The sequence below is a fragment of the Solea solea genome, chromosome 16, assembly GCF_958295425.1.
Source record: "Solea solea chromosome 16, fSolSol10.1, whole genome shotgun sequence".
NCBI lineage: Eukaryota > Metazoa > Chordata > Actinopteri > Pleuronectiformes > Soleidae > Solea > Solea solea.
Window position 1 is genome coordinate 18,807,766 of NC_081149.1, and position 24,651 is coordinate 18,832,416.

General features: G+C 40.5%; 1 protein-coding gene across 2 annotated transcripts in view; it reads right to left on the bottom strand.

Moving 5' to 3' along the window:
• Window positions 1-594: 594 nt before the first annotated feature.
• Window positions 595-24,651, bottom strand: part of grapa (GRB2 related adaptor protein a) — a 35,394-nt gene continuing 11,337 nt past the window's right edge. The window contains exons 3-6 of one of the 2 annotated variants that reach the window (XM_058652629.1): window positions 23,926-24,023; window positions 21,456-21,575; window positions 13,424-13,592; window positions 595-1,912 (exon numbers count right to left, since the gene is read on the bottom strand). In XM_058652629.1, coding sequence (XP_058508612.1) covers window positions 1,727-1,912; window positions 13,424-13,592; window positions 21,456-21,575; window positions 23,926-24,023 — 573 coding nt within the window. In that variant the 3' untranslated portion in view covers window positions 595-1,726. The remainder of the gene's footprint in view (window positions 1,913-13,423; window positions 13,593-21,455; window positions 21,576-23,925; window positions 24,024-24,651) is intronic. The other variant, XM_058652628.1, reaches the window with a different exon arrangement.

A 24,651-nucleotide genomic window follows, 5' to 3' on the forward strand; every position in this document is an offset into this window, starting at 1 on the left:
GCAGTCAACTGTCAAAAGTTCACTAACCTCCTGTTCATATATGCATATGCTAGGTCTCCTCAGTCACACACACACACACACACACATTTGTATTTTTTTAGTTATATTCCCATTTACAGGACAGTAGGCAACAGCACATCGCACATGAATGGACACCAGGGTGATTGACAGTTGGTAGAGGTGCCCGGTTGTAGGTGACATCTGTGAATTTCCAGTTGCAAAGCCTCAAAATAAAGGAGCCTCCGTTCTCACTTTTACAAGTCAGCCATTCGTCAAACTTATGTAGAAGTTGTTATTTTGAAGTTTTAAAAAAGGTGGCAAGTTATAATTATACAGTTATAACACTACTCGTGCTCAACTCTACTCATTTTGTTTGCTTTTTTTGTCACCGATTGGTCAGGGAGTGCATGCACGGAGCATGACGTCCAACACAAGAATCAAACCAAACAATGCCGAACTGCAGATCAGTTAAAAAGACTTAAAATCTGGTGTATTTAGTGACCGCACTGCGAAAGCCTGCAATAAAACTGTATAATGGAAAAGCGACTATGATGTTGTCTCACATACAGTGTACTCTTAAATTGAACCATCTTTTTTCGATGTGTTCAGGGTACATTGTGAGGCTGCATTGTTTATATATCAACAAACAAATGAATTAACATGAAATATCATTAAACAGCCATGTGTTGGGGTTCAAAGAGGTAAATGTATAACTTTATTTCAATGACTTGTCATTACACGTAAAGGAAGACTGGTCCAAGTTCTCACTGTTAATCTCGTAAAATGTGTTTTTCTTCAAACTTGTTTTGCGATAGAAACAACATCGTTACACAATGTTTCGTCTTACTTGTATTATATGTACTCTAAGGTTTTACATGAATAACAATAAATACATAGAAATGAATGACTGATCCATAAATTCCGATGAGCTAATTACAATTTAAGCATTATAAAACAAAGCGTGTGACGTCTGGCCTGTGAACATCTCACTGGTCACTGGAACACAGTGACCTCCCTACACACACGCACACACACACACACACACAGTCATAACCAGCATCCCCGGACTCTTACACACACACACACTCACACTTTTACACCATAAACACAATCTTTAATAAAGTATGCAAGTTCAGCAGAACATTTTAAAAACATACACGCACACACACACACACATCACCTTAGAAGGTAAAAGGAATGTGCTGCGTCAGGTTCCACTGAGTGTTCACAGACACTCACACCTCCACAACACGATGACTGTGTGTCTCTCCTCTCAGCTCACTGGATCTCCGCGTGGGAACAGCTGCAGCGTACTGGAGCAAATCCTGACTCATGTGAAGTGGAGAAAACTGTGACCGCAGAAGCTCCACAAGCTCCTGTGGGCTGCCCACTCCTCATTTGTGTGTGTGTGTGTGTGTGTGTGTGTGTGTGTGAACTTGTGAGCCAGTGTTGAATTCTCCACAGTGTATAGGCCCCACATCTGGATTTCTTTTTTTTTTTTTTCCTTAATGATTTAAGAGAAATTGTATTGAATCTGCTGCAACATGTGACTGACATATGACATCACAGGAAAATGGGAGGGGTCATAAATACATGACCAGTTCAACAGCAGCTTGTCGGGTGGTCTGCTCCAAAAAATGAATGGGCAAGTGAGAAGAGCGGGACCAGGGCGGCTCAGTGAAGAACCTGCAGGACTGGACCCTGCGCTTCGATTGACCGCTTCAGTTCATTGGCAGTGGTAAACTGGCTGCACGTACTCTGGCGGGAAGTAGCCCACGTGCCCGTGGCAGCGGCCCCTCCAGCGGACCGAGTCTGAGCAGTCAATGAGTTCGATGACGTCGCCGCGCAGGAAGCGGAGCTGCGAAGGGTGGTGTGGGGCGAAGTCGAAGAGGGCGTGCGCGTGATGGGGACGCTGTGGAGGAGGAGGAGAAAGAAACAGGGTGGGAGTAGAGAAGAGAGGAAATTAATGAAATCACTGTCAGTGAGTCACTGAGCTCCACAGTTTAAATGATGTCATTTCTACAGTTGTGTCTCTCAATTAAAACAACAACAAAAGACTGTGGGGGTGGGCGTGGCCGACACTCAGGCCGACACTCAGGCCGACACTCAGGCTATATTCAGTAGCTTGCTGGACCCGGAGAGAAGTATTGTATAAAGTACCGAAAAGGGATACTTGAGTAAAACTATCTACCAGAAAATGACTTTGGTAGAAGTTGAAGTCACTTTGTATAATATCACTTAAGTAAAAGTCTTTAAGTATATGGAGTTTACTGTACTTAAGTATCAAAAGTAATTTTCTCTTATAAGTTTTAGAAAGTCAAAGGATTCACAAAGTTAGGATTGAGCCATGGTGGATCAGTGGTTGGGCGAGTTGTCTTTCAACTGGAAGGTTGTGGTTTCAATTCCCAGTTCTCCTAGTATATATATGTGTACTTGAGCAAGACACTTAACCTTATGTTGCAGCGTGTGAATGGGTGAATGTCAAAACTGCAGGGTAAAGCAGCTCATCGAGACGAGAAAAGCTCTATATAAATACAGACCAGTACCAACTCTTCTTCTTCTGGTTTTATTTGGTAGTATAAGGAGTAATAAAGATAGTTAGAGGAAATGTATTTGTACTTATTTTTCTACTCTGATTGAATATACATGAGTCTATAGCTAGTTTTTGTATTTAGGGAAAGGCTGAAATATTCTTTACCCCTGATAACACCCTTCTGTGTATTTTCTCTTAATAGAGAATGTCCTGTCTCTGACATCAGTGATGCTACACCAGCATTTACACTTTAGCCTCTTAAGGAGATTCCATTGTTGTGAACAAACCACCACTTCTCTGTTGTCATCACAGCAAAGGTATCCATCGCTGCCACGCCCTAATGAATAAGTCTTAATAATTATGGTTTGGCTGCAAATGAACAACATGTTTTTGCTTGTGGGAAACCCAGTTACCTTGCAAAGACAGATACATAAGAGTGATTTGGACCCAAGAGCAACTGTACTGTATTTTTTTGGAAGATACGATAGCTGGCATGAGATGTGATGATTCACGAGATGTTGTATTTTGGTAGTAATTTGGCTACATTTTTCAGTAACACACCAGGAAACATTTAAAAGGAAAATGATACATCGTTAAGACAGCAGTCTAAGATTTTCTGGGATAATTTTTTTTCCCTGAACAGAATGTAGTTTGGGATTGTCAAAACAAACAGACAGTTGTGTAGAGCTGCATTAAAAGTTACGCACTACAGCTTTAAGGGTCTGAATTTAAATCTGCCAATCTCTGAGATTGCTTTACAGAAGAGACTGTTTGTTACGAGACATCAAACTATAACAACATGCAGGTATCTTTCTTAATAATATGTATCAATATACCTTAAAAATCTACATACTGCAGGGAGCAAAGGCAGAAATAGTCACTAGTTGTAGATGGTGGTTGCCCATTGTATGACTGAAACACTCCAGTTGTTGACAGCTTTCTGTCAGTGTAATGTGTCTGCTTGTAATGTAAACAGGTGCAACATTTGGTCCGCTTTTGCCTTTCTGAAGTAAGAAATTAGCTGTAACTAAGGCCACAACACAATGAATATAATATACCGTACACAAAGTAAGACAGTTGGATCCGTTGGTCCCAAACACAAATACATGTTTGCAAAACAGCCAAAAATCATCATAACTTTGTAATTTAATAGCTTTTTATGATGCGCGCACACCCTCCCTGTCACACCCACAACAGAATGCCATTTCTGTCAAAAGTTATTAGTCATCAATCATCCATTCTGTGCTTGTTCAAACAACCTACCTCACAACGTTAATTATAGTCATTTATAATTAAATTATTCAAAAGTTAGAGACATTTTTTGAAATAATTAGTGGAAAAAAGTAGATCCTGTGTGCTCTAAAGAGTTCATAATCCAACTCACAAAATCATCAAGTATTATATTAAAGGTAAATACAGAATGTATTTTCCTTATTATTTTCATTTAATATTTATTAAGCCAGTCTATTCAATCTAATGATCTAACTAATGTAGCCTACGTGAGCTCAGTCAAATGTGTGTTATAGCTTCTGGGATAAATAGTTTTCAACGCCTCGATCAGAATCACAATCAGAATGTCTGGATTGTCATTGGACATACACCGGACTCACACCTGACAACAAAACTGAACGCAAACATTTGCATTAAACAAGAGGACATGTGTAAAACCTGTGTAAATAAGTGTTAACAAGGGAAATTTGCATAAGTGCCATATTGACACAAATGAAACACAGGTAAACAGATGTGTTGACAACTGGGTCATATTTACACAATGCACCTTTAAAACTCTAAAAGCCGTGTGCCAAAAGGTATTTTATATTTTAGTGCACTTCATTGTGGTTTAGGCTTGTACATTTTAAATTAAATTTACTTTTTAATTCTTGTTCATTATTTCTTTTTCCGAGCAGAGCAGCTACAAAATGAAAGAATACTTTGCATCCTTTTCATGAGGCATGTGCATAAAGTAACAAACAAAAATTATGTGCATTGTCCGATTGGGAAGATAAATGAACTGCATCGGAAATGAATTAGTTGGAATCAGAGAGAGAAAAACAGAGAAACGCTCTGTAGCTACACAACAACTCTCACACTGTGACCCATGCAAGTGAACTCTTCTCTGTTCTCATCATAAAAAGGGAGTGTTTTTCCTCTGCCCTCCCTCATAGCTGTCATTCTCTCAACTTCTGTTGACTCATCCTGCAAATAAATCAAGATATCTGTCTTTCCATATCTGTCTGTTCTTCTGCCTGATGCTTCGATAACCACTCAACTTGACAGCTGTGCCCGAACACACACCCACACCTTTCATCCCAAGTTTAAAGTCGATCGGTTCAGTGGTTGTTCTGAAAATTGGACAAACCGACAAAAAGACAGACATAAAGGGCCCTATATTCAAAAATATCCAAAGCATACGGTCTTCAGTGCATTGGGGCGTGTGCAACAACTCCACTTCTGCTCGTTACAAAACGTGGAATCTAAGCGCAAATGGGTCGTATTTAGTGTCTGAATTATTCCAAGACGTGTTTTGGGGCGTCACATCATTCAAGCCAATCAGTGATTTGATTGTCATTAAAAGCTAGGTGGGCCTGTGTCTGGCACCTCGCTATTGAAATGGCGGATACAGGAAAAGAGAAGTGGACAAATGGGTCTCATCTCTTCACTGAGGTGATCGGTACGTGGTCCCTGGGCCGGATGGAGCTTCTGCATCTGCCGTCTATCCCATCAACAACTCGAGGGCCACACAGTTTGGTGTACCCGGTCAGAACAAGGGCCTTTCTGCATGGAGTTTGCATGTTCTCCCCGTGTGTGCGTGGGTTTTCTCCGGGTTCTCCAGTTTCCAAGACCATGCAATATGGGGGATTAGGTAAATTGGACACTTTACAATCGACTGTAGGTGAGAGCGAATGGTTGTTTGTCTCTATGTGGCCCTGTGATGGACTGGCGAACTGTCCAGGTTGTGTCCCGCCTATCGCCCTAAGCACCCCCGCAATGTGGAGGACAAAACAGTAGAAAATTGATGGATGGAGGAGCGCTGGAGCACATCCCTGTAACAAGTGAACCTTCCTATGTAGGTGCATCAAATGCATGGTTTAAATAAGCATGAAAATACTGTGCCATTGACATTCTGGCACAGTGGCTTTCTGCTGCCCCACCACACCTCACTTTAAGACCAAAACACGCACACGCCCATGTGATGGGCACAAGTGATTTCGCTTCATACACACAACGCGGGCGCTGGGCATGAAAACGCTGAGTGTGTCGGACGGAAACGAGCGGTGACACTTGTGCTGTGCTCACACCAGGTGTCAGATTGAACCCAAAGGCTCAATGAAGTGGCATCCGAGCAGGCACACGCACAAACGTGTATCCTCAGCGACCAGACGGCAGGATTACGATCGAGAGACGCAGACACACTGTATCAATTCATCAAATCTTATAAAATCCTCGCGGTCTTATCTTTCATTGTGTCACTGATCTAGTCTAGACTCATAGGGTTGCGAGTGCATGCATGCATGCACACCCTGAGCGCTTGGGTGTGAGATAGGAACATGTGAGCGCAGGCCTCTGTTTGCTCAGCACTTGTTTGTATGTGCCGTCCTGTGACTTCTGTGCACACTGCATCTAAATGTGTGTGCGACGGCACAGGAAGGAGCTATTCATCTCTCTGTGGCAACTTGTGAATAACAGTTTGGAAGGAGAAATGTGGTCCCTCCGGTCAGCTCCAACCCACAGTGAAAGAAAAAGCCAGCAGGTTTTAGAATACATTTTTCTCTCCCTCTCTGAAAAGAGGGCAAAGTGTTGCAGCTTTTCGTTTGGAGGGAAAAGCACAGAGAAGCGGTGACGTCACCAATGTCTGGCGGGAGAAATGAAGGAAAATAAGGACACAGACTGAGTATTATGTCCAAATCCTGCCACCGTGAGATAAGAAATGATCTATAACGCCGTGTAATGAGTTGATGTTGAATTAGTTTGGAGAGAGGCAGACAACACAGAATGCACTGCCACACCTCAGAGGCTATTGCTACACGGGTTACATACTGTACATGGATTAAGTCTTTAAAAGGCTTAGTTTATATCTTAGACAGAAAGTCAAAAAAAAAAAAGAATGTGAGAAAGACGAGGTGAGGCAGTGACGCGTCAAACTGAAACAAATCATTAAGAGTACTTGGATCGGTGTAAGCAGGAGTCTGCTTTTTTATATATATATATATATATATATACACACACACACACACACATCTATATCTATATCTATATATAGATATAGATATTTGTCAGAGAGCGTAGATAGTTAAGGCAGGGAGGAGAGCTGCTAAATGATTCAACACAAGGTTACGCACTATCTAATGTACAAGGGCAGAAAAGGTTTAGTGCCGTTAGTTCATCTGTGACAATATCGTCCCTGTGAGGGGCACAATGACATTGGGGTAAGTGAGGATGTATGGAGAAATGTTCCGTGGCATGTTTGTAGTGGAACACCAGGGTTGTGTTGACAGAGCCCAACACATACAACGACCAAATAACGAGTAAAAGTCCCAACTCCAAACGCCAAATGTAATGTGTTTTTATTTGAAGATCTGAGCGCAGCTCAATGATGAATGACCACGATACCCAAAAAAGATGTCAGACACCTTTGCAGAAAAGGTAGGATATGTTTTTAGGGTCTTTTCTGCTACAAAACTAAAAATTAAGTTTAAAAAAATCATAAATCATGTGTCGGGCATGAGATTTAAAACCACAGGAGCAAACATACTTTATATAACCTCATCAATAAGAGACAGATTGTTGAGTTTGCATTTACAAAAAGCCCTTGATGTTATGCTCACCTGTTGCTGCTAAATTTGTGAAATAATAAATAAGGGGGAAATATGACTAAGCCATTAAGACTCTAATTAGCAACATTTACACCGAGTAAGCAAGAGCACAGCCGTGAAGCGGTGACTCAGCTGTGGTGCTCTGATGTGGAAAGGCAGCTTTTGTCAGGCTATAAAAAACGTAAATGTAGGTAAACACTTCAGCGCGACACTTCACTGCTGTGGGGCATGTTTTCAGATTGTCTTCAGGTCGTGACAATGCAACGCGCCGTCACAACCAGTGTTCTAGTGCCGCACTGATATACAGTTGCTGTACATGACAAGCAGAAAGCAACTCTTGCTGTAATGTAACCAAGTACAAATACTTTGTTCCTGTACTTAAGTACAACATTCACGTAGATCTGTACTTTACTTATATTACTACATTTCCTCTAACTATCTTTGTTACTCGTTACTACCAAATAAAATCAGAAGAAGAAGAGATGGTAATGGTCTGTATTTATAAAGAGCTTTTCTCGTCGTGATGCACTCGATGATCTTTAATACTCATTCACATGAGACATGATCTACTGAGCTATGAAAGACGTGTATCCATGCATGCATGTAATCTGGATTTGTTTATTGCTTTATTCCATGTTTCAGTGTTTGCCGACCAATAAAAGAGACACATAACACAATATATGGGTTAGTCATATACTGTACTCACATGGCACGCAATGCAACAACAAAATAAAAAAAAAAGGCTTCATTCAGACTAATATACAATCAGTCCTGTTTACAGCCATTTTTAGAGGTAAACAATTGCATTAATGATGTAATAAGATTACTTCTGCGCTGGTGAAAACCACAGTGTATGACTTTGTTTTCTGTACATTAAATTAATCAGATTTAGTAATGACGTAGATGACATTACTGACATTACTATAAATATATATATATATACACACACACACACACACACACACATATATATTTATATATACACACACACACACACACACACACACACACACACACATATATATTTATATATACACACACACACTCCGTCACCGAACCAAAAGCAAAGGCGTGTAAATAAAACATAAATTCACATTAAAATAATCTCCCATATAATTTATATACACCTGTAGATACATCAGTTTACTAGTCAAGATATCAGATATTGAATATGTTCTATATAATATTATATTTAATAGCCCATAAGAAGATGTAATAAACTTAATTTGTAATTATGTGCAACTGAAAAGGGGCATCATAGATTAATATAAATACAAAACGATATATACCGTAATATAAGGTCACAATTACATAAGAAATAAAACGCTCTGTAAGTACAAAGCTTTTTATCTGCTTTTAATTAATGATTGTTATCATTATTCAATTTGCTGCTGACAGTGTGTATGTTTTGTAAAGAAACCAATCCAGCCCATTACAACTTCATTTTCAGCCCTGTTTAGTGTTGCTAATGAGCAGTAAAGAATAAAACTGAAATCATAACTAATTTAATCAGTCAACAGAAAAGTAATTTCTTTATGTTTCTTTCTTTCATTTCTTCGTAAAATGAATAGATTTGAGAATGATGTGACATAAACCTAAACTATTAATCAAGTCTTTTTTAGAAAATATACACCAGATTCATCAATTATCAATTACAATTAGTGCACTCACTTCATCCGTACCATCCAAACAAATAATGAATAACATACAACAACAATAGCAATAACATTAATTACGAGCATTAACTTCCCTGTAACATCACCAGTGTGTTATAAAAGCAGCAAAAAATAACATTATCATTTATTTTTGCACCCACACACACCAATTACTGCACGAGAGCACAATAGGGAAGGGAGTACCCTAGGATTTTAACCTGCAACCCTCTAGTTACAAGTCCAATTGAGTTCTGCTTTGCCCCCGGGCTGCCCAGCACGTGTCTAGCTGTTTGTTTACACTATTCATATTCTATACAGACGCTGTCTAAAGAAACAAAAACCACTTTGTCATTTGTCAGACGTGTCATTATTCAGACGGTGACAGAATGATTTTTTTTGAATTAGCCGTTTTGAACTGATGAATCTTTCATCACAGTGCCTCAAGCCAAACTCTTCACCTGCACCTGCTCCTGCTGCATTTGTTCAGAGGACTGGATATAGCGAGCAGCGTGCCCTACATATATGTACTTAACCATTTACAATAAGCGGGAAACCGTTAAGGTGTGAAAACGGATGTTTTGCAAGCACGGGCTAAATCTGTGAGAAACCGCGCTCTGAGAGAGAAGTTCTATTTTTAACACGGCACGGGCTGAGTCTGAGACACACAAATGTGTCTTTAGAAAGTAGGTGATGAAAAGAAAAATAGAGGGAGGGAGGGAGAGAAAGAGAGAGAGAGAGAGAGCTCCGTGTAAAAGTACTGAAATAAAGCTCACATCACAAAAATCAATCCATCTTCAAATGCTCATAAGACTCAGACATGCTTGCACATGCTTGTGGTCATGAATCTGTTTAAATTACAATATATTATATGAATATATTGATATCATCGACTATATTTGTTGGCAAAACGTCCGTTTATTTACATGTTCCCTCATTTATTTATTTATTTCATGTGTCCTTTCTATAGTTCTTTTGTTGAAGTTTGTTCCTTTTTTGTTCATATAATGACACATTATTGTACATATATATATATATATATATATATATATAAGGTGGTGGGAGTAAAAGAAATGCACTGTGCTGCCTTGCCTGAAATATCAATGCCTGTTTGTAATTTGAACCCATAGGCTTTAAAAAATGTGTCTTCTTATGTGTTGTTGAGTCATTAATTTAATATAAAGTAGCAATAATTGTGCAGTAATAGTAATAATAGTTGTTTTTTTAATAATTATTTTGTTTTTGTTCATAAGTGAACTTTGAACTGTGACGCATTTCCAAATTTCACAAACTCAATCCGATTTTAAACATTTTCTTGTGCTTTTTGCTCAGGCGTGTTTCTATAGTTGGTGATTTATTTATTTTTTTGTTATCAGATTGCCGCGGTTGTGCTGAAAAAATGACATAAGACACTCTTTATTGTACACTCTTATACATATACACCCTCTGTGTATGTTTTAACAGAGTAATGGAAAAAAAAAACAGCCGCAATGCTCCGTGTATAAGGGTTAAAAAGCAAGCCCTCTGGATAAAGTCACACAACAAGAGGATGTATGTGCATACGTGTCATTTCCTGCCTCTAACCTCACTTCCCCTCAAGCAAAAGTGGTTAGCGATCTTCGCGCCGGCACCTCACTTTTTCCGCTTTAACTGTGGTGTGAGCTGACAGTTGATGGGTTTGGATTTCTCTGCCAGATTAATTAGGGGGATCGGACAGAGTCATGGTCACGAAAAGACTCCATTTGTGGGATCGTTTGGGAAACAGATGGCAGCATAATGGACAGAGAACTCGGAAGCCGCTCTCATCTGCTTCAGAGTTGCTTCGAGCTGACACCTTTTAAAGACGGCTCATGAAAGGATTTTTCGTCCCACTCAAGTGGCAACAAAATGTTAGCAGAAGACACACTTTGAGTCTGACATCTTTTATCCCTTCCTTTTCTTTAATGAGGAAATGGAGCTCTGCTATTTTTCCTATCATTCCCCGTGAGGGAAAAAAGACAAAGCTTTACTGTTGCTCAGATTAATAAAAGGTAATAAAATGTGCTATTTACATTAACATGACAACTAGGACACAGAACTAGTCTGTCCTATTTATTTAATGTGAGTTGCCTGCAGAAGGCCGGCCTGACCTCACCGTGCTGATTCTTATCAGGTTTTGTCCACAAACTTTGTCTCTTGTTGCTTTTGTGAAAAAGAGCTACGATGAACCAGAGATGCAAAGTTGGGATCCCTATGTCTACTTCATGATTTTCAGGTCATGAGTTTTCCAAAGACACGACGACCCACCAGAACCTCCAAAACATCTTGCGGAATCCAAATTCAATCAGAATCTGCTATGGCTCTACTACCCAGACAATCGGAGAGCAGGACAAGGTGAAGGCGGCTGAAACCCAACACAAATACAACTGTGGTTCATCAGAGAAAATTTAGGTGGGTTTACTCGCTTAAATGCAACAAACAAGTGTGTAATGGCTCAAGTCCTTTGGACGCAACCATGTTTTTACAGCTGCCCATATATGGATAAACCAGCCAGAGCATGTATTCTGCATTTTGAAATGATAATCTTACGACACAAAAGAAGAAAAACATTCTTTTTGGCATGTGAAGGCCTCCGTAGTTCCCTGACATGCTTGGTAAAGGGAGGGCTGAGATTAGGAGTTCTCCATTTGTTCGACCTTTAATATTAATTTGTATAATAAATGTCAATGAGTACTCATTTCTGTTTGTTCAGCTCATAGTTGAAATCCCACTCATAAATGCAGGTGCACCTTTCCTGTTGTAAGTCAAACAGTATTATACACTGCACCCTCCGCTTTCCCCCCCCAAGGGCTGCGAGTTTATTTCCAGGCCCCGCGATTCATAAGTGAGTGTGATGTGATGAGTATTTGCATGCAGTCGGTGTTGCAGTGACAGAAGCATGCTTTCACGTCAGAATAGCTCTGGATCAGCTCCCATCATCGCGACTCCAGGTTTGCCTGCGGGCGACTTGCCTGCCACTCCCAAGAACAGTTACCGTGCAATGTGATCTTGTCGGCATAATGAGTTCACAATAACGACAACAGCTGCTTCTCCCTTGGTGACACCATCAAGGAAACCACCTGCCTTTCGTACTTTCTCTCGTTAAACCTGAGAGATAACATTGCAAATTTCAGGATACGCCCTAAATGATGATTGTTCTTCTTCTTCTTCCACTGCATTATTGTGTCTTCATACATTTAATACGCAGATCGGTACCGTGACACACGGATGTGAGTACAATGATGACAATGTGACTTAAGGAGGGAAATTGGACTAATCTTGAAGTGCTGTTCTGTGCAGACTCCAGATGTGTGTGAGGTGAATTATTGCCTTTTAAAGTCAGTTTTCTTGAGCAGTGAGGTGCTCACTCCCTTTGGCTGCATGCCTCAGATGACTGATTTGGTTCTGTTCCTAACTGGCGGCTCTCCTGTGATCTTTCATTACAAGCTGCACCTCTATAGCCAGCCCTGCTGCCACAGTTACAGATGTGTCCGACATATAGACTGTTCCCATAGCTGTCAGCCGACGTAAAAAACAAACTAACAGGTAATGCTTTGGAGTCGCTGTGAGAAGAAACACAAGCGCCTGAGGCCTATTTACATTTGTCTAGCCGAGGGGTGTGCAACTTTTAGTATGAGTATTTCCACCCAAATGAATTCAATCTGGAGCTGTAAAACCTATTTGATCCATAAAATGAAGATAACATCATATATATATACAGTATATATAGATAGAATATATATATATATATATAAAAAACTATATAGTTTGTTGCATGTGGAACATGAAATGTGGAACGCCTGAAACCCCTAAACAAAAACAAGTGTTCACTTTTGAAGGAAACAATGAAATAAAGAAATCAAATGAAGATAAACATAACCTAGAGCCACAGGTTGCAGAACCCTGGTCTAGACGTACTGATTTGATAATACGGCCGATTGAAAACAAATTACATTCATCTATTTATTTCAAAATGCAGTTTCATTGGTAGCGTAAGGGAGGGGAAAAAAAGGAATGGAAGAAGACCAAAAACAGACGACAGAACAGATGTGTTTTAAATAATCTGGAGAGGAGATTTAAAGCAATTGTTAAGGACATTAATGTGTGAGCAGCACTTTCTGCTAATTTCTAAAGTCTCCTGACTTTTAAATGGCTCAAATGTACTGTCTTGAATTTATTCATTTGGCTAAGAGAGATTTTCTACAATTTGTGTATTTCCTTCTTATTGTGCTTTTATCCTCTTTTCTCTCTCAACATAATCTTACCAAATTGCTGATTAATTAATAAAAAATGGTTTTAAAACAGACATTTGTACATCCTCTCCAGTCAAATAAATGAATTGCATGAATGTAATGTAATCTGATCTATTGGTCTCCTTTGTTTTGGATGATAGGATGATAACTTACCCTGGCAAAGTGCTCGGGATCTCTTAGAATGACGTTCCTCTCCTTGGCGATGCTGTTGCTATGGTAGAACTCCACAAGTTCGTTGAGCGAGGAGAAGCGCTCGTCCCACACGTAGTACTGACCACAGTGATCCTGCAGCACCTTGAAATGCTGCACGTGATCCCCATAACTGCAAAAACAAATAAGGAGAGAAATTAAGGAGGATTTTTGTGAGGAAGTAAGGACACTTTGGCTGGTCCTCACATACTGACACTCCTGAAAATGGCTTTTTCAGGTTTAAGACCTGGTTTTTGGGTTAGGGTTAGGCACTTAGTTGTGATGGTTAGGGTTAGGGTAAGGGGCTAGGGAATGTGTGCGAGTCATATTTTACCTCTAAGCAGAATATGTCATACAAAAATGCAATGCGCATTGAGGTGTGTATTATGTTTTCAAAGAAACGCACAGTATAAAGTTTCAGGAAATCTCTCAAAGTATTTTTGTGCCAGTCATTTTCATGAACAAGAGGCTGATGGAAAATAACAATAATAAAATGTGCGTGCCTCGTTGTTGTGATTAAAGATTTCGTTGAGTATTTGTTTGGCAGTCTCACCTGCACCCCTATCCTGCTCCGTCGCGGTTGCTAAGTAACTTCTCGGCTTATCTTTAGTAATCTGGACATCTTGCCATGATCACACTGTTATATAACTGCATCTCATATGCGGCAGAAGTCACAACACAACTCCTCCATATTTCTAAACACATCACAGAGTAGGTGTGTGTGTGTGTGTGTGTTGAGCTTATGCTAATAAGAGCTCAGTGCCCACAGTGTTAACATCCTCTTCAGGGATCTTTGTTTTTTTAATTGTGACATCACTGGCGTGTTTTAAGATAATCCAAATCCATGTTTTTCACTAGAACAAGCACATTTTTTAGTGTTTTAACCTTGTGGCTCCTCCTCCTCCTCATAGTCTATATATTCTGAGTGGCATTGTCCTAAGCTAAAAGAAAAAATAAATGAGCATCAGCTCATTTCACCCTGACTTTCTTTCTCCATTCAGCCGCTGAGCTCTGAACAAGCAGGACTGACTCCCTGATGACTGGATGGCATTCAACTACACCTCCACCCTGCCCTTCTTTTCTCTCCCCCCTTCCTTTCACTGTGCATGTCCTCATTTCTCCTCTCTCACCCTCACTCAGTCAGAAGATGAAGTGTAAAAAAAAAACAAAAAAACTTTTAGTTTGAAAGATTAACTTCAGACAAATATAAAGTTTTTTGACTAGTTCTTTTTTTTGGCCCGACGATGTCTTTGTAGTCTTTGAATATTAACACATCCTCTGTGCAGCAGCGTTATCTGTTTCTCTTCTTTTGCCTCCGGGTCTGTATTTTTCTCTCTGTTGTTCTCATTCTTCTCAATTATGTGACATCTATCGGACTTTTCCCACACTATCGCAATTCCTCTTGTTATCTCCTCCACTGTGTCTCCATTTCCTCTCTCGATTCAGCCTCATCCCTCCACTGACCCAACACAAGCAACACAAAATGTCCAAAAATGCCCTCTCTGCTGCACCCTCCTGGCGGGGCTGTGTCACTATGTGCCGTGCACCTGCGCAGCTGTTTGTGTGAGTGCAACAAAGCATAAGCAGTGTAAGTCGGGATTAATGAGGACAGAAAGTCTGAAAGGTGAAGAGAAAGGAGGAGGTAAAAAAATAGCACATCGACAGTACAAGGACTTTCCCCTCAGGGGGATTTACAAATTACTTACAGAATGAAACTCATCAAACACTTTGACGGAAGAAAAAGAGGAAACCAAACGTCATTGCGCTGGTTTGTTCACCACATCAGATTGCCTGCAGGTGTTGTAGTGTGTGATTGTAGTGTAGTGTGTAGAATTTTTTTTGGCTGGTTTCTTTTGAGTCAGTTTTGATAAAGGAAGAAGTCATGCTAAGCTCAGCTTATGACTGCACTATCCAAGTGGCCTCTCATCTCTGTGATCCGGTGTAATTAACACCCACAGCGATAGGGAGAGAGTCTTATGGTGTTTTGGTTTTTTCCCCCCACATACAGTACATGAATCGACAGAGAGAGACAGATTGAGGGAGGACAAGACTGGAAAAGACAGAAAATGAAATTGATGCAGAGATAGATCACAAAGTGAGCGAGATACTGTAGGGGCATACGTTTTTGGTTGGTTTTTTTTTTACCCTGTGCCAGCACTATTCAAGATGCATGAAGGTTATCCGTCCATCTTTCACCCGACTTGACTTCCTCCATCAATCTGTTCTCGCTCTCTCTCAGTCCCACCCCCCTCAGCCCCATCCTTCTCTCTAATCTGCAGTTCAGTTTCTAAAACCACTGCAGATGTCTGCAAAACTCCTCAAACTTGTCACTTAAAGCTGTCATGTTTTATGTGTGTACACGTGTGTGTCAGTGACTCCTGGTTGAGTCAAGAAGTTCCCATATTCCATGTGCTTGCTGCAAATCACAGATCATAGCTCATGTTGACATGTGGCAGCATTTGTGTGGCGGATCTGCTGCTGCTGCTGCTGCTGCAGTGTGCATCCACCCCTCCATGTTCCATATATCATGTATGACAGCTTGTCTACGGGCCATGAGTGTGTGTGCATACATTTGTGTGTGAGAGAGCAGAATTTGTAGGCATGTGTCATCCTGTGGTTGCATGTTACTTGAGCATGTCTGTGAGCGAGTGAGCGAGAGGCTCGGCTCGTCTTGCGGCATTGAAAAAGTGTTGCTGTCACCTGACTCGATAGATGGATGACGAGAGACAGGGAAAGTGTGTGTGTGTGTGTGTGTGTGTGTGTGTGTGTGTGTGTGTACACATGAGACGGATGAGATGAAGCGAAAGGACAGAAATGCTATAAGATGTGTGGTGTAGGCAGTGTAGTATGAAAGCATGTTCATGGCTCAATAAGGAGCCATTCCGAAGGAAATTGCATGAGCCACAAAAATATATACACACACACACACACACACAGTACTTCTATATAGGTCTGTAATGAATTAATAAACCAGGACGTCTTGCTCTTCAGCCTACATTTGTGTAGTTATTCTCCCAGAGCAAGAGGTGATTTGGGGGAATAAATGACCTAAAACAAGTCAAAGAGACTTGAGAGGTCATTTACATATTAACATTCGTGCAGGGACTTCATATTTTTGAAGTTTTCATTAGGAGTCTTGGGGACAGAAGGAGACCCGGACGGCTTCTCCTCCAGACAGCTGGTCCGTCTCCCATACAGCTTGATTCTCTCCGTGTGTGAAAACAAAGACATAATCTCTTGAATCAAGAACTGCTCCGTCCGCCGTAAGCTTTTTCTTCCTCCTTGCTGTCACTTCTTGCTCTTTGCCGTTGCCCTCTGAACTGCCTTTCCCTCTCCATATTGTGTTTATGTCTCTCTTTGCTGTGTTTTGGTCACTGGACTGTAAAGCTGGGACAGCCTAACTGATGAGTTGATTAAAAAACTGTGGGTGCTACAAATGTACTAATCTATCACCCTTCGTTCAGTCATGAAAGATTATTTTCTGCACACACAAATAGCACTTTGAGATTTATTTATTTTTTAATGTAAAGCGCTTTATAAATAAAATGAATTACAAATCTATAATTTTGGAGCAGCCTGTCAGACGGAAAAAGAGCCCGAACCACCTTTCACACTATGTCAGCTGGGATTGGCTCCAGTGGCCCCTGGGACCCTCGTGTGGAGGAAAAAGCAGTAGACACTGAATTAATGAATGTTATGACTTTAAAAAAACAAAGACATTTCCGGGGAATGTCCCCAGAAAGTGGGAACGTCTGGGCGCCGCCCTATTATGTATTCATTCCAAAATGTCATTGTGTAATTCATGAAATTTGGTCATGCTTTGACACATTTTTATCCACATGCAGTAGCTTGTCCAAACATAACTAAACTATACCGATGACGTCATAAAAGGCTGCCAAAATGTAGTCCCGTTTGTTTGCTTTTGGAAATAATAACTTGAAAAGATGTGGTTTAATTATATATGTTGTAGTCAAAGATTTTGAATAACAAGAGTGAACAAATCACACTCAAGCGCACTTATAAAAGCTGCTGACAGACATCTGGCTCGACCTCGCGCTCTGGCACACAACAACGTAGCCAACCAACAAAAAGGAAATTTGACCGAAACAATAAATATACAAATATTAAATATACATTTGGTGTTGAAATGACTGCAACAAACTATCACAGAGACTTTCACATCTGGTGTCTTTCGATGACTCACAAAGCCACCGATTTCCAGCTGCGAGTGTAACGTGAAGGGTGGGCAGCTGATACTGATCATGACTGATAAGGAAAAGTAAGAATCAGGAAGTGAGATTTTCCAAGTGAGGTGAAAGTGAATGTTACGCCTGTGAGGAGCTGTAAAATACCACAGTATTGGGGTAAAAAAAACGAGCAGATATGCAATATTTTTATTTGGAACTGCACTTTATCAGTCAGTATTATACCATTGTGTAAAGCAGTACATCTGCTGCTGAGTCAAAAAGAGCCGTAAAAACCCAGCTCAGCAAAATGAATTCCTCCACTCCCTCTAGAAATATCTATGTTGCCGTCACTTTGCTCCAATTTCCAAAAATAAACTACGAATGAATATTGGGGAAGTTTCACCAGGCATTGTCTAAACCACTCGTCCCTTGTCACATATTATTTTCATACCCAAAAAAAGTATGAAAAAATATCCTTCTGTATTCTGTTTTCCCCTGCAATTTTTAAATGTCTGCAGGAAGTTTGTCTTCTAACAAAGTACATTAAAAATTCAGGCATATAAATAGATAAATAGATGCATTATTTATTTTATTTAAGCTATTTATCTTTAAGTTTTGACATTTTCAGCCTATGTTTTCAGGAGATAGAAGATTAAGTTATGTTCTTCCTTTCTAAAGGAGCAATTTCAAAAGGGGCTTTAAGATTTACTTTGGTGTGAAGAAACTTAATATCACATTCAAATGAGCAAAATAATTACACGGCGAATACTAGCATTCATCGTCAAACTCCTAAATAAATGTGCAAAACATTAAATATTAAATAGGCTTTATCTTTATTTCAGCTGTTTTCCAACAAACAAGAAACAAAGTTCCTTTCTTGGCACCATTGATGGCTGTGAAAGCAGATACAATTTATATTTGTTTAGATTGATGGTCCCCCAAAGCTGGAGGATGACTGAGCCAATTCTCCTCAGTTAGTCCTGCCAGGGTGTCTCCACTGACAGGACAGCTGTCAGAACACAACGACCTCTCTCTCACACTCACACACACACACAAACACACACAAACACCTGACCTAAATTTCAAGCTACTGCACTATCAAGCAGCCAAATCACAGAGCAAATCCAAATTCACCAGAGAATATCATACCCAGACATTTTCACAAGTAACTTTCACAACCTACAGATCTAACTCTATGGCCTACTGGATACACGTGCTCAGAGATCTGCTAGGGTCTATGCATTGCACATTTGGTCATTTACCCATTCACTCACTCTTGTTTCAGTCAAAAGACACAACAAAAAGACGGTAACCATTGAAACACACGTACAACTCGGTGCTCAAAGAATTCACGGACTCACAAATGGGGATGGAAAATTGCCACTGCAGTAGTAGAATACGAGACCGAGTACACATACGTGCAGTGTTAGACTGATGGAGACACATTTACACATGAATGGAGCTGTGGTACGGGTGGGAATCACAGGGTGACCCATGACACGATATGGTATGATACAGTTACAATACGATGCGATGCGGCACGATACAATACATGGTCCATGATAAAACGATTCTGCGATAATCAATATATTGCACGACAATCATTTAGCGATACATCGCGATATCTGCCTTAACTGAAGAAAACAATGCGCATGTGAAAAGTTATATGTGCAGGATTTCTCTATTTATTCACAACATAGAGAACAAAGTGAATAAAGTGTCTCTTAGCTTTGAAGACATGAAGTAGCGACGTCCCGGCCAGTTGACTTTATTGATACACTTTAGAGCTCCTTAATGTCACGCTCTGCCTTCATCTCCTCCTTTCTCTCCTGCATTCGTCTCTGCATGCAATCAGTTCACCTGCGGTGGGAGCACACCTGCTCCCACTCTAATCGTCAAGCACCTCTACTCACTTCCTGGTTCTCCAGTCGCTCGTTGCCAGATTGTTACACACCTCTGTGAGATAAACATCAGGGCTGGAGGATCCTGGAGATGCTTCTCATTTTAGCTTGTTTCTCTGCTCGTGTTCTGCAGAACTCCCACTGATGCTTACCTTCTCCGCCGTCTGGATCAGATCTCCGCCTTCACCTCTGACTCCTGCATTAATTCCTCTCATCTGTTAACTCATTCATTAATAAACTGCCTCCTGTTCTCGTCTGCCTTAAAACATCCTTATTTGCCGACAGCAATGGGCATGTATGCACAAATACGCAGAATAGCAAAGTGGCTCTCCGTGGACACGGAGCACAAGTATAACATGACTGTTAAACCCAGATGTGAATATCTTACAGCCCGAGCTGCAAAGTGAGGAGTCTTTTATTCATACCAAATCTCTAACTCCATACGGACTCCCACCCGACACCGCGTGCACACTCTGACGTCACAATTCCAATATCCACTCAGCCCCCAGAAGCACAATACCAAGCCTCAGCTGCATCCCTGACCATGATCCCTCAACAACACAAGACATTGGCGTCATCAGCAGCTCCAGATGTCAAACCGTGCCAAACAGGATTAGCTCATATCAGGCCAGAGGGGTTACAGATCCTCCCTCTGACTCTCCACCCTGCAGCTTATCTTCTAAAACCTCTTCCTCTGACTGCTCCTCTGATCCCCTGCCACCAAAATATACAATTTTCTCATAATGGACGAGGTGGATTGAGCGATGAAAAAGTAAAGCCTCATGTACACTCTTGATAGTTGTTTCCTGACAGATCTTAACAGGTCATGTGACTTGTTCATTTAACATACATTTGCATGCATTTATATAGTCCACATCTGTTTTTGTCAGCTTGTCCTTTCTGACAATATTTGTGCACCTTTTTAGGAACAACTTCATCGAATCAGTGAATTCGATGAAGGAGGAAGAGATTTGCTTTTACTGAGAAGGAAACTGAGGTGATCAGCGTGTCAGTTGAACCAATTAAGAGAGGATAAACTATTGTTACAGTGTGTGACAGTATAACAGCTTTCATAACACAAGAGTTGTGTACTGGTGTGTAACACTTTGAGTGTCACTTTTCTCTGTCTATGTGTCACGAGTGTAAATCAAGGCTGATGCTCATGCTCATGAAGCAGCAATAGTTTCTCTCCAGTCATCTGTTCAGGTGTTTTTTTGTTGGTGTATGTCAATGTAATGCTCAAGGGCCACACGGTGGGTGTAGTGGTTAGCATTCCTTCCTTTACAACAAGAAGACCTGGGAACAAGAGCCTGGACACTCTAAATTGACACAATGTATTTCTCGACATGCAGTAGTATATTAAATATTATAGGGTTTCACTCCACTTCAAGTGTAAGTGTTAGGATCTGCAGAAAATGTGTCTCCTCCTGTATGGCTGTCTGTCAGTTTTCCCCTGTCTGTATGAGTGGGTGTGTTTGTGGGCGTGTCTGTTTGTCTTTTTCCCTGCAGGCAGGACGGAGAAACCCCTTTACCTGGTTTTCCCTCCAACACACCTGTTTGTTTTGGACTGAAATTAAAGATTTTTTGATTTCACTTTCAAGATTTTCTGCCTGCATTTGGGGCCCTGCTAACGCCTAGCAGCAGCTTAACACTGCCTTCAGGTTCCCTTTCACCTGTGAAGCTGTTTGTGTTAAAAACGGCATTCTAGTTTCCTGTGTTTTGTGGAAAAACTAAAACAACAAATCTACTGATAGCCTATGCACAGCTGAAGGGGATTGCATTTGGAGGAACATGGTGGTTGCAGTAATAAGAGGGTCAACGGAGAATAGTAATATGTAATAAATGCGTGAATATTATCTTTAAAATAACACATTACATTAGATAGATATTTTTCGAATGATGTCTCACCTCACAGACATGGAGAACTCTCCTGGAGCACTTTCACTCTCTCTGACCAGAAAAGCTCCACACTCCCTGTGTCGCAGCCGACTTTCAGCTACGCCACGAGATATGCGACCTGCAAACCAGCTGGAGGCGAGAAAGAAAAAATAGCATTAGAAAGAAAGAAATGTACAGCAACTCCATTACAATTCAGTGTGCACCCACTTGAAAAAAAGGAGTTTTGATGTTTGTATTTTCAGCACAGCACATATCAATGCGGACAAATAAAGGCGACGTTGAGTGTCGAGGAAATTAAAACGTCTGTGAGTTTATTTTTAAACTCGTTGCTAAATATGCACACACCAGTAATCCCATGAAACTGGATTTCATTTGTCAGAGGAGAAGCATAAGTAACAGTGTCATTTTTCATTTTATTATTGTGCTTATCAGTCTTGCTTCATTGAGCGGATTGCCTGGATGCGTGGCTTGCATTAATGATGCTCTGCAACAGCAGTCTGTTTGATGACTCATGTAAGGAGAGAGAGAGAGAGAGAGAGTGTGTGTTTCCACTGTGGTGGACAGATTACAGGACACTCTTGGTTAAGGTCACAGGGTCAATATTTATTTTTTTTTTTTCATTTCGTGGCTCTGTGCAGAATTTTGGAGGAGGACAAACACTCGCAGACACACTTCACAGCAGACAACCCAACTCCCTACGGTGTGAGCAAACTTCCAATTGCGCCGTTCATCAGTGTACATTAACGAGCCGGAGCCGCTGTAATGGCTGTGCTGTCAGTTTAGTGTTTGTCACGGTGAAAGGAAGAACCCATCTGGTACATGAAGGCTGTACCAGTAGCTCCACTGCAAACACACACACGCACGCACACTTATACACAGCTGAATTTATGTATCATTACGTAAAGCAGCGAGTTAGTGCGTCCCTTTGGGTGCGCTACCTTATGGCAGAGTGCAGATGTCCAGAGCAGAGCAGAAAACGCCTGTAGCTCATTCACACACACTCACTGATGAGCTGTTTAGACAGACCAGTGCTGGACCTGTGAAAAGTTGTGTGTTTGTGTGTAGTTCTATGTTTGTGAGGGCCAGTTGCAGTCATAAACCTTACAGATGAAAGCCCTTATGAGCTTAAGAAAAAAAGGCAATTTTAGAGTTAAAGCTGCAGTGCAAAAATTGCGTAACACTATTCGTGCTCCGTCAAGCAATACTATCAGACCAGACTGAGGGAGCGTTTGTGTGTATACACCAGCACACTGTTATACTGAGAAATGCAGAGGCAGTCATGTGGAGCTGATCAGCACTGTGGGAGGTGAATGTGATTTGACAATGGTTTGAATATAACAGATATGTGTTTATATTTCAAAGTTGTTGTGTCACTACTTAACTCTGGTGGGTGGTGATGGGTGGTCTGTGTGCTTCAGTGCACGTCATATGTGGTAATGGTATAGGTTTGTCTATGTGCAGGAGTGTATATGTGTGTATGTATATATATAAAAGTACCAATTGTGTGATGGAATGTTGTAGAAAGGTGTCAACCTAGGAAGCCGTGTTGATTATTAATTCACATTACAAGGAGGGGTGGGATTAAATAAGGTTTAAACTTCTTCTCACTCCTTTTCAAACATGAGAAGAATGAATGTGAATGATCCGATTTGTTTGTCTGATTGTGAGTTGGACATTTGTTCTTCTTTATGTTCGAAACCCACTAAACTAAACTAAACTAAAGATTACATGTGCTACATATTTAAGACACTGTTATGGTTTTGATGGTGGACATACAGTCCCTGCATTATATAAACACTTGTGTTTCTTAAAGTGACTCATACTCTGGTGCCTGAAGTAAGACATCCATACTGATTTAACCCATTTTATTCTTAAAATGGCCTATTTACAGAGAATAAGATACAATGTGGTGCCTCTGCTATTGTGCTGTTGCTCACCTCTGCATATGTTGGACTGTGGACGATTGCGGAAAGAAAAAAGAGGTTTGTTTTGGCTCTTTGAGGACATTTTTTATTATTTGGGGAACCCTCATATATTTCCATTTTTGTCTCATGGTTTTTATAATTCCCTGAATCTACTGCACTGCACACGTACACATCATTTTAATGCTGGACACCACTGTCAAGCATATGTGAAGACCCATTGTTAGGTTCACTCTGAGCTCTGAGAGTATTTGCATGATGGGATTTGATTGGCCAGTTTCTCACTGGAAAGTTAAACATTGCACAAGCACAAGCAAGCAAAGCAAAGGAGCAAGAGGTTTTTAATCTCAATGGGACTTTCCTGGTAAAATAAAGGTTAAATAATTTTTTTTTAAAAAGGCTCCATTGTGCAGTTCAACGAGTGACTCAATTAAAGTGAATGAGCATGTGTTTTAGCTGAATCCTTCATCCGTGTACTTGTTGGTGCAGCAATAGGAGAGAGGTTAAAACTGGACTTTTATATACAGCACAAGAAAATACTGTGCACATTTACTTACGCATGTGGCCGCAGGTTGATGTAGTTTTTTGGCACAAAGCCTTTTCTGTTGTGCAGCTCAGCTGTGTACCAGTTAGGATCGTCCTCCATGTTGGTGATCTAGGAGCGAACACACACACACACACATAAAATATTGCTCATAATGACACAATGCAGGCCATTACTGTTGCGTAAAAGGCCACTATTATTTATCTCTGTCTTGCTGCATATCAATTTCAACTCCTATTATCCACTACAGCGGCTTTCAGACATCTTTGTGTGAAATATCAGCCAGCGCACGCATTCTGCAGCCCGTGAGCTTATTGGCAAGTTCAAAATGCCACATAGGCCTTCAAGATGACACACATGGAGGCAAATAGATCTGGCCTGCACCATATTAACCCAGACATTTCATCATAATGTCAACATTTTGAGGATTTTCTTATGTTTTTATTCCAGTATCAGTTTTTGTAATGTAATTTGTAATTTCATATTATATTATTCCCATCACAAAAGCTGATTTCATACACAATAAGCATTTGCTCAATTGTATTCTGTTTAATTATCTTCTATACTGTATTTTTTTGTACTACTGTCAAAGTTAACATATCGTGCAGAGTTATTTCCAGCTACAGTGGCATAATCTAACTTTAAGCATTTAAATCAAAGCGACCATCACACAGAAAATAAAATACTAATTTACACAGATTCATAACAGACAGTGATGGTGTGGCCAGGAAACGGTTGT